The sequence below is a fragment of the Chinchilla lanigera genome, unplaced genomic scaffold, assembly GCF_000276665.1.
Source record: "Chinchilla lanigera isolate Chin_1 unplaced genomic scaffold, ChiLan1.0 scaffold00096, whole genome shotgun sequence".
In the NCBI taxonomy this organism is placed as follows: domain Eukaryota; kingdom Metazoa; phylum Chordata; class Mammalia; order Rodentia; family Chinchillidae; genus Chinchilla; species Chinchilla lanigera.
The window spans coordinates 1,585,711-1,597,032 of record NW_004955497.1 but is presented as its reverse complement, the minus strand read 5'-3'; the positions used below and the strand labels follow the sequence as shown (position 1 = coordinate 1,597,032).

The window sequence follows — 11,322 nt, the reverse complement described above, 5'->3', positions numbered from 1 at the left end:
TCCGGTACCGGGAACCGAACTCACGACCTTGCGCTTGCCAGGCAGGCGCTTTTGCCGCTGAGCTAAATCCCCAGCCCGAAAAAAGGCTACTTTCAATGAGTTTTCTTCATACCTTGTGAACAGATATTTTCTGATCTTGCTTGTAAGTCTGCAGTTTCTTTGCTCATGGCCCAGATATTGGTGATCCCACCTTATTTCTCAATTTTGCGGACTGCGTGCTTCCCTGGGGCTGTTTCCTCCACACATAGCACCTCAGACCCCTTGTCATCGATGACTCGGAAAGCTATATTCAGCAGTCTGCTCCAGATTCCCCAAGCCTCATAATCCAAGTGCTTACTGGCTGTTTCAGTCTGGATGGCCCACAGACATCTCACATTTAACATGTTCCAGTAGAATTTGTCGTCTTACTGGCTGGCTTCTTTATACCTTGTGTTGTAAGTAGCCTTGCCGTTTGCCACCTCGTCCTGCTGGAGTTGCTCTCTCCTAGCCCTCTGCCTCTCCCATATTCGGTAGTGAATTTAGTTTTTAACTGTATAATAACACAGTTTGTAGTGAAATACACTGAGGTAACGCTTGTAGTACACTGAAAAAAGAGCAAATATTTACATCATGTAAGAATTGTTTATCTTGACTTTTATGTGATTCATATTTCAGGGAATATAGATTGGGCTTGCACAATATGGACAAGGTAAATACTCAATTTAAGACCAGGATTGAGCAGCCAGCTGGCTCCCTGGCTAGAGAAAACTGTGAGATGGGTTTTTCTAATACCAGACTGCTTTGTATCAGTGGATAAAAATGTATCCCTGGATGTCTGCTTAAATGTTGGTTAGGTTCCTGGGTATAATAACATATATGTAGTTACAACTTTTAAATAGAAAGCTTATAAGAATGCTAGATAGTATGCATGTTTTAATTTATTATATAAAATTTAAAATACATTGGAATATAGTTTGAAAAACATTTGTATTCCACATCAGGGATTAGCAAACTGTGTCATTCCAAATTGTAAATATTTTAGGCCATACATGTCATATCATCATAGTAGGCTGCCATTATAGTGCAGAAGTGGCCCCAGACAATGCATAAACCAGCAGGCCTAATTAATGTTCTAAGAAAATGTTGTAGGTGGTCATTAAAATGTGAATTTTGTATAATTTTCACAAGTCACAAAATGTGTTCCATTGATTTTTTTTTTTTCCTCTTAACCATGTATACATGAAAAACTTCGCAGGAGTGGGGTGTAATACTGGAGCATAAACCCAGAGCCTTCACATTAAGCTATATTACTAGTACCCCAACAGCCTTTGAATTGTTTTTTCTTGAGACAGGGTCTTGCTAGATCACCCAGGCTTGCCTCAGACTCACAATCCTCCCAGAGTACTGGGATATGCCAACATACCTGGCATAGAAAAAACTATTTTTATCTCATAGTCATACAAAAACAGGCTGGGCAGAGTGGTATATGCCTGTAATCCCAGCACATGGAAGGTTGAGGCGGGCAGAGTAAAGGTTTGAGGTCACCCTGGACCATTTAATGAGATCCTGTTACAAAACTGAGGCAAAAAAAAAGGCTGGGGAAGTAGCCCAGTGGTATCATGCCCCTGGGTTTGATGCCCAGTACTGAAAAGAAAAACAAAATTTAAAAAAAAACAAACAACAAAAAAAAAAAAAACAGAAACAGAACAGCTAGAAACCAGATTTATTTCATGGGCTGTGGTTGACTAAGCCATGTTCTAGACCAAAGACTGTATATATAAACATGTCAGTAATCAGTTAAATTTTTAAGTTTTAGAAATGTTACAGTGTTTTAAATTTCTTGACTAGAACCTAAAGAAATTCAGGTATCAAGGATTAATGGATCCATTCACAAACAAGGATTTATTGTTCACAGTGCCCCGGCACTATACTGTTACATACTTAAGCATTCTAACTTCAAGTAATTTATAAATGATTTACAGCATCGAAGTGAAAGTAGGCGGAAACAAAGAATAAACGTTCAACATACTGGAACATGTACAAATTGTAGAGTTGAATGCGAAAGAGAAGCTGGAGTAGAGTGTTTGTGCTAAGTAGAAAATGGTCACAGTAAAATATTGAGTAAATTAAGATAAATAATTTTCATTAATTTCTTCACTGAACTTTCATTTGCTATTTTAATTACGTTAGATCACAGAAATGAAACCTTTAATATGTGCTTATAGTAATACTATAAAGTTAGGGAGCAATATTTTGGGAGCATTTCTTTCATATGAAATACTAAAGAACCAGGTGTTTCACATCAGTATTGTATCATTGAAATGTAATGTAGATGAGCTTTTAAACAGATTTATGTGTGATTTAAATAAAATACTTAAAACTGTAAATATTAATAGCAATCTGATAAAATGTGATGCAAACTGTAGACATTCTCATAATTAATGAAAACGTATGCCTACATGTTGGTTGAATGAATGAATGTCTAGGGATTGAATGATATATTGGTTTTCTAAGTGTGCAACTGTTTACTTCCACTAAGGCAACATCTATATACTCCTGATTGAACTTGTCTCTAACTTTAGCAAGACGCTGTAGCGAGGCATAGTTAGCATAATACAGATGACTGTCGTCGTTGCTGTTTTTAGAAGAAGCAGTATGTCTGCCTGGCTGGCATCTGTTTCTCTCTTTGTCATAACATGCTGGAGACAGTTCAGTTTTCAAAATGTAGGTAGTCCTCAGTTAAAAATTAATAGATATGTTTAAAATCATGACCTGCAATGTCAACTGGATTGAGGGGCAATTTTCAAATTTACCTAAATTCAGGAATTAATTTTTTAGAAATAACCAGCTACAGTGGATTTTTCTGTTACCTCATTCGGCATGATAGACACGTGACCCTTACAAAAGAAGAATTTATTTTTATGGATTAGTAATTCTTCCCAACAGGTACATCGAAAAATCAGAGAAGATTCAGATATGGCACAAGATTCTCTGCAGTGCCTTGCCCAGTTAGCGTCTCTGCACGGACCCGTCTTCCCCGATGAAGGATCACAAGTTGATTATCTAGCACACTTCATTGAGGGGTTACTGAATACTATCAATGGGTAGGTATACTTGCCCTCTGTATCTGAACTTTCTGGGTTTTCCTTGTATATAACAGAGGAGGAAAAAGAAAATGAGTGATTTCCCCCATTCTATATTTTGAAGTAAAGTATGGCTAATTTGAAATCAGTATGCAGAGAACATATCTTTAAAATGAAGAGGTGATAGCATTTGCTTGTTTGGGAATGAGTTGTAACTTCCTTAATAATCCTCATTACTTGATTTGTAGAATTGAAATTGAAGATTCTGAAGCTGTGGGAATCTCCAGCATTATCAGCAACCTGATCACCGTGTTCCCTCGAAATGTCTTAACTGCCATTCCTAGTGAACTTTTCTCCTCCTTTGTTAACTGCCTCACACACCTCACTTGTTCTTTTGGGAGAAGTGCTGCACTAGAAGAAGTGGTGAGTGACTATTTTGAAATACATTGTGTCAGTTTTTCGTAAGGAAATTCATGCTGTGTTTGGAACATTTTCTTATGATGTAGTTATTTTAAGTGCCAGTAGCTCTTCTTAAAATCACTGTTTTGTTTATATGTGTAAATTAGTTGGCAGCATGTGTTTGGAAAAATGACCTGCAAAAATTTGTAGATTCAAATCAGTTTAGTGGATGATATTTATTGTTCTTAAGATTTTAAGTTTGAGGTAATTAGAATGAAATGTTCCTATCAAAAATTGTTTTTACAGTGTTTAACAAATTTGCAGGGTGCTGCTAACTTCCTCATATGATGTGATTATGTATATTAATATATATTTTGACATTTAAAAATATTTTTTATTTGCAAATTATGTAAGCATAATTCAGTTCAAATCATTGTAGTGATGCTTATTTTGCTTAGACCATGTTTTAAGTTTTTTGGTAGCAAAGTTTAATATTGTCACATTTTGATAGAATCTAATTTACATTGAAAGACTACTAATGCTAAAGGTGTTCTTTGGTACAAATTTTTAGATGGGTATTTTGTAAATTTTATATTTAAATTTAGAAAACATACTATCCTTGGCAATACAGCTGCTTTTGTAATAGTTACTGTAAATAACTATGTTAACCATGGAAAATAATTTTTCTACAAAGTAGTTATTAAATTGTTGAAACTAATTTTTCTTTTGTGAACCAAAATGTGGATTTTTAAAAAAAAAGATGATAAGAGTAAAAATAATATTTGTAAATATCTGTTAGAATTTTGTGTGAAGTCCTGAGTTGTTTTGGTCATCTAGCAGCTAGTATCAGTTTTTCCTTTTCCTTCACATGTCTTCTAAGATTGAACTGATTGCCTGTATGTAATTGGGCACTTTGGTGATTTGGTGAGAGGAAAAGAAGCCAGTCAGGCAGGCATTTATGTGATGGCAAAAATGTATGTAGCAGAGGGATGTAAGTGTAAAACCATCGTCTGTGGGATTTGAATTTCTCAGGGAGGTAATTTATGTTGTAAACATAAAAATGCATGGAAAATTAAGTATTTAAGCTTTCCTCAAGATTCCTTTCAAATGAGCACGGATCTGAACAGTCAGGTTTCATTTAACACGGCCCAATTACACTTTCCCTTTACTGCTTGGTTTGTTTATTTTTCTCTTCTAAGCCAGGTGGATTAAAGATTTAGTATATTGATTACATATTCAGAAACACAACGTGTTCCTAAATTTGGTTTAAAAAAAAAAAGAATTGCTGGAAGATATAAGATATATGACAATTTCAGTTTACAATTTTTAAATTTGAATTTGTTTATTTTGACCAGGAGGCTGACAATGTTTGACATAAGAGCCCTGGAATATAAGAAAGGTGTGTTTTCAGAGAAGCAAATATATCTTGCACTTATTTCACAAGTAGTAGAGTAATCATTCTCTACTTAAGATGTACCTAATATGTACCTATTATGGTGTATTTAGTAAGTTTCCCTTAAAACTGTTCTTTTTAAAAATAATTGGCCATTTATAGTAAAGGGCAAAGGGAAACAATCTGTCTGAGGCTTTGCATTAGTTGTAGAAATGACATTAGGGAGGTTTGTGACATTGACAGCTGAGAGGGTGACTCTACCCAGAGACTTGCATGAACACTAAACAGATCCTCCTGAATGTCATTCCAGCCTCAGTGTTTCTCATTGTTTTGTATATAGCTGGTACTGTACAGCTAATAGCAAAAGTTCATGAACAAATATAGCCAAACTAGAGTGGACCTTGAAAAATTAAGGCATATAAAAAACAGCTTGGGGATCAGCATGATGTGGAAAGATCATGAACTATGACAGTACAGTCATAGACTAAGTAATCTGAAGTGTAGGGGCTTGGGCACACTGCTTCACTTTTCTTTGAGGATGCTTCCTCCTTGGTAGTCAGGGTAATAATTTCTTGTGATGTTTTATGGCATTAACTATATGAAAGTACCTCTGTAGTATTCATAATAAAAATTAGAATAATTTTTAAAATGAACCTTTATAATAGCGTTAACCGACAGCCTGTATTGTATATACTATCTTAGCACCTAGGACTTGTTACTGGGTTTTGTTCTGTGCAAACCAATGATTTTTTTCTAATTTCAATTTTTAAAAGGTTTTATAATTTTAATTTTAGAAAATGCTTTTCTTTAATATTGAAGGAGTTTCTTTTCCCAGTAAAAATATCAATTCTGCATATAGACTTCTGTTGTGATAAGACTTTTTTGAGAACTGTATTTGTTTAGGAGAAATAGAATAGAGTCTCCGAGCAATTCATGTCTTTGATGGTGATTATATTGCTATAGCATAGGGGCGCATCTTTACAGGAAGAAAAATTCTTGATATACTAATGTGTATCTTTTGACATATGATACCCTTGCTTAGAAACTTGTGCTTTTGTGTGAAGAGATTAATTTATGACTGCCCTTCTGTGTGCAGTGAATGGAGAGTCACGAGAGCAACACAGTTTTCAACCAAGTTCTGTAGCTGCTGAAGTTTCTGGCTAAGAATTTTTATTAAGGCTAAGAATTTTTCATTATACTCCCAAAGCTGAATTTCTATCTGTTACTGGATTGAAAAAGTGAGAATATAAAAATGAAACAATATTGCCTTAAAGGTTAAAATCTCAATAATTACTATTCATGTTAGTATATCAACTCAAAGTATTTTAATACATTAATGCATATATTTGAGTTGGTATAGTGGAATTTGAGGAAAATATGACTTGAGCTCTATTCTAGCTTGTTTCTTGAACTTTTTGGTCAGTAGCAAATTTTGCATTTAGCCTACAAGTAGGATCAAAGAGGCCATGCAACATGTTGAGTTGCATGGATAGAGTAGCTGTCCTGACAGTGGTGTGTTTTAGATGCGTATTTTGGTGTGTATGCGTGCACACAGGAGGTGTACTTTATAAAGGAAGAATTTTACATTTAATTTTAGTCTTTTTGCAGCTTAATCTCTAGATCAGAAGGACATAGTGGTAAACAAAGGTGTTGATAAAGTCGTTAAGAAGTTCATTAGCATGCCATGCACTAAAATAATTTGGTAGTTTGTCGGGTGAAGGCATTTAGGATTAGCATTCGTGATTCAAAATCTAGTTCTTCTTGTTTACTGAATGATTACTTTGTAGAAAAAGAAGTGTGGTGAAAAGGAATATATTGGAGCCAAATTTAGGTTGAGAAGCGGCAGCAGTAGTTTTGGGGTGTCTCAGTGGTAACAGGAAAGACAGTGGCGTTGTCGGCACAGTATCATCTGTTCCTTTTCTTGTGGAAGGGTTGGTCCTTTGCGAATCCCCGTCACTCTCCTCTCCAGTGGCTCTGAGAGCTAGGCAGGAATACCTGACGACACTGCACAGAGCAGAGTGCTGCCAGCCCCCTCGGCTGTCCTGTGTGTGCATTTCACTGGCCTAAGGTAGTGTAGGAGAAAGGGAGATGAGGTGGTGAATATTTTTTAAAACATTGCACAGTGAAAGTACAGTATACTTTTTAATAACAGTAACTTCGTTTGTATAAGGATATTTGGAAGAAAACTACTGTTACACTTTAAATATACATTCTTATTAAAAGAAGTGCTTTAAGAATCATCTCACTGTCTTACTTAATTCTGGTTGGATCATAATTTATGCAGTGTTTTTTAACTTGAATACAAATCAATTCTGATTATTGAAATCCTAGTGCAGAACCATTGCTTAAGTTTTATAGCATTCTTGCACTTGAGATAGAATATAGGGGATCGAATAAAGCTTATTTACTGTCATAGCTGTTGTTCTATATCACATCTGTTATATTGTTTACAAGCTAGCATTAGAGACATAAACAGGTCCAACAGCCCTAGAGTTCAAAAATGAATGCTAATGTGAGGTAGAAAAAACATACTATCAGCCATGTAAGCCAGAGGATCCCTGAGATGTCAGCCCACTAGGAATACTGCTGTATTAATTCAATTCTGTAAATATGCACTGAACACCAAGTATGTATGTACCACCCACTATGATGTCTAATATGTGTGTTTTTCTCTACATTTAAGAATTTGGAAATTTTTCCTTTGGAAAATATATGTAAAATATGTTAATACAGAGCACAACACTTAAAAGTTCTGTAAATTATAACTTGAATTCTTGTTGTTTTTTGTGGTGGCAGTTGTTTGTATGGGGTGTTTTTGTTTTGTTTTTGTTTTTGTTTTTTCCCTGCCTGGGAGTTGAACCCAGTGCCTCATGAATGCCAGGCAAACACCCTAGCAGTGAGCCCCATCTCAACCCACCCCACCCCCTTAAGTGATCTATCTATAGGGTTCTTCTAACAGCTGCAGTACTTGTCTACTAAATCAGTTTCTCTTGGGAGATTTCAGAAGCCAGAAATACTGTCGGCTGTATGGGTACTCTGAAGTTAACTCTGTGCTCTAAGGGCGAGCTAGGCGAGGACATATACATATATATAAAGCTTAACTAATTTCTTTTGCACTTCACAAAGATTTCTAAATTCTACCCTCAGCTCCCACCCCAGGACTGGGGATTGAACCCAGGGTGTTCACGTTGAGCTATATACCCAGCCTTTTTTATTTTTTTTATTTTGAGACAGGGTCTTGCTAAATGATCTAGATGAGATTCCACCTTGTGATCCCTCTGCCTCAACCTCCAAAGTGCTGGGATTACAGTCATGTACTACTGCACCCAGCTGAATTCTTACTTTCTGAAATGGAACTTATAAGGTTTATCACTTTGCTGACATTTTTTAATGTATGATTGCTGTGTATACCTTAAATGACACTATAGTAGGAAAGAATCTGAATATTTACAGCAGATGAATAACAGCATAAGTCAATACGGCTCTTTCAGTCTTTGATCTTTTGTGTGTCCTTATTAATAATTTACACTGTATGATGCACATATTATTTGTGTAATGTCATTGAGCTTGGGCATATAAATGTTAAATTATTGTGAAATACATCATTCTTACAGTATAACGAATAAGAAAAACTACATTGGTAGAGCCCTCCACTCTCGTCTACCTGATGTTTTTTGTTTTTGTTTTTGTTTTTTCCCTTCTGTTACTATAAGCAGGTTTTAGTTGCGTAACTCCTTTCAGGTCTGAAAGTGGGTGCTACTAGTGAACTTCCTAGCTTCCCAGCCAATGTCCTTGCACATTATCTCAGCCTCTGTAGTCTCTCACAATTGAATCTGTTTTCACATACAAATTCTTATAAAGAATAATACTGGGGCTGGGGATTTAGCTCAGTGGCACAGCACCTGCCTGGCAAGCACAAGGTTGTGAGTTTGATTACCGGTACCGAAAAAAAAACCAAAACCAAAAAAAAAAGAATAATACCATAGCAGCAGCTTTAGGCTGGAAATATGAAATCTGTCATTCTGTGTAAAGTTAAGGGACTTGTTAAAGTTGTTCCTTAGAAACACAATTTTCTGTGACAGTTATTCCAGACTTCCCCGCTACGATTATTTCTACTTTTAACCATTTTTGTTTACATATGAAAATAATCCTGGTCTTGGGATGTAGCTCAGTGGTAGAGCGCTTGTCTAGCATGCATGAAGCCCTGGATTTGATCAGCAGCACCATTAAAAGAAATAAAAGGAAAACCAAAGAATTCTGATGATCAACAGAAGGAACTTTCTAATTTCGTGGGAAAAAGTGAAGTGTTATTTGCTGTTCGTAGAAAAAAACACATTGTAGTAGGACAGATTATAGCAAATATCTACTAGTAACTGTAGTACCATCATTCTTAGGCATAGATTTGGAGTTGTTTGCAGTATAATAGCCAAATTTATAACTAGCCCAGTATGAGATTTATCTTTTTGAAACGTATCTTGATACTACATCTATATAGACAGATGCAAATATAAATATCCTTTATTTTAGTTCAGTTTTAGATTCACAGCAAGAAATTAAGTGAAACCAGGCATGGTGTCGTACTCGGGAGGTTGAGGCAGGAAGAATGCCGTGAGTTCAAGGCCACCCTGGGCTACATAGTGAGTTCAAGGCCAACCTGAACTACGTAGTGAGACCTTGTCTCAAAAACCAAAAAAAAAAAAAGGAAAGAAAGCAACTGAAAATGCAGAATTTCTGTTCGCGCTGGAACACGCACAACCTCCTGCCTTCACATCCCCCCACTCAGTATCCCACCACGGCGTGGTAGGTTTGTTACAGCTGAGGAACCTGCTCTGGTGGGTCACTGTCACATACATGACAGCCGTTGTTTCCATTACAGCTCATTCTTTGTATAAATTCTGTGGGTTTACACATGTAGCCCCCATTATAGTATTATTCAAAATATTTTCACTAGTCTTGAAAACCTCCATATTTCACCTATTTCCCCCCAAAGCCTCTCACAACAGTGGATCTTCATTGTCTCTCTAACTTGCCTTTTCCAGAGTTTCACACAGTTGGAAGCATACTGTAACATTAATCTCTGAAATTCAGTTTGTGAAAAGGGGACAGATTCATAATATGGAAAATTTTCTTCCCAAAGCTTCATTTGACAGCATTTTCACAAAAAAATTAACCTCTACTGTATTTTGGGATTCTGTGTTCAGCAAAGCAGTTAGGCAGGTTTTTTCCTGTGTCTGATGGCCTGCAAGTTCACTTCTCTAAGCACTTTCAGGCTAATTACGGACACTGAGGGAGAAGTGCTGAAATATTTTGATTACCTTCTCTACCCTCCATTTCCAAATGGAGTAAAGTGGGGTCAAGTAGTCTCATAAGCTCTAAGCCCCTCTCCAAAGCCGCGCTGGCAGCAGGCCTGACCATAGCCGGGCTATGAGCACATAGTCTCTAGCTTGGTCTCCTTAGTCATTTCTGTGCACGTGCTGCCGGCTTGCCTGCTGGGCTTTGGCAGGGTGGTCATGGAGCAGGGCCAAGGTATGAAAAAGCGCTAGGTTAGGTTTCAGCCCTCTGTGATGAGAAGATCTGCTTGCCAATTGTCATCAGCCAGATCTCTCACACTTTGTCTGATGGTTGGTATCCAGAAGGATTTTTTTAGAGAAATCTATAGTTTTTATTTAAATCCCTGTTCAATGTGTTGGGCTGCTTAGACTCTTCCTGTGATCTGCTTGTCCAATATCAGGGTTCAGCAGAAAAGATTTTTGAGAGTTCTTTGAACAATAGAAGGGTATATGAGACTTATTTTTTACAAATAGACTTTTACATTTTATTTAGACTTTTCTATATATGACTGAGCTATGAGAACATATATGGCTTAGATACCAAAACTTGATGTAGATAGGTCTTAGAAGGTCCTGCTTTTTTTTCCTTTTGAGACTGTAGATCAGAGGACACTGTTCTGAACTTCCTTTAAGATATGTTACCAGTCTGTTTGTTTTGGCAAGATAAACGTTAGACCTAACAAATGATGTTTGTAAAGCACATGTTAAGTACAGGGTATAAACAGGCACAGATGTTTCTGTGGGAAGAAAGCATCTTATTTATCTCTGTGTTCCAGTTCTTAGCTCTTCGCATTTAATATGTTTCTACTTAATGAATAAAACCACCTTTTGCTACTAATAATAAATTGAGCACTGCATTTAGACATTTTAGCAGTTTTTTTTTATCATTTTATGTACTTTAACCCTTAAAACTACTATCAAAGATTTTATGATGTTACATATTATAAGTAATTATAATATATATTATATACATGTTTCTAAAACATACAAAATGCAGTGTGTGAGCCTGTGCTCCAGTTCAAGAGCATTACTATTACCTGTTGATGTTATGTGTTCTCTGTATCAGTCTCATCTCTTTGCTGCTACTTTATCCCATCTCCTGCAACAGAGATGACCACAGTTGGGAAGTTTATCATTC

At 36.3% G+C, this 11,322-nt stretch overlaps 1 protein-coding gene across 3 annotated transcripts in view; it reads left to right on the top strand.

The window, feature by feature from the left end:
- Xpo4 (exportin 4) overlaps positions 1 to 11,322 on the top strand; it is a 98,435-nt gene that overhangs the window by 64,347 nt on the left and 22,766 nt on the right. For all 3 annotated transcript variants that reach the window (XM_005406312.2, XM_005406313.2, XM_013505464.1), the window contains exons 8-9: positions 2,926 to 3,083; positions 3,311 to 3,485. In XM_005406312.2, coding sequence (XP_005406369.1) covers positions 2,926 to 3,083; positions 3,311 to 3,485 — 333 coding nt within the window. The remainder of the gene's footprint in view (positions 1 to 2,925; positions 3,084 to 3,310; positions 3,486 to 11,322) is intronic.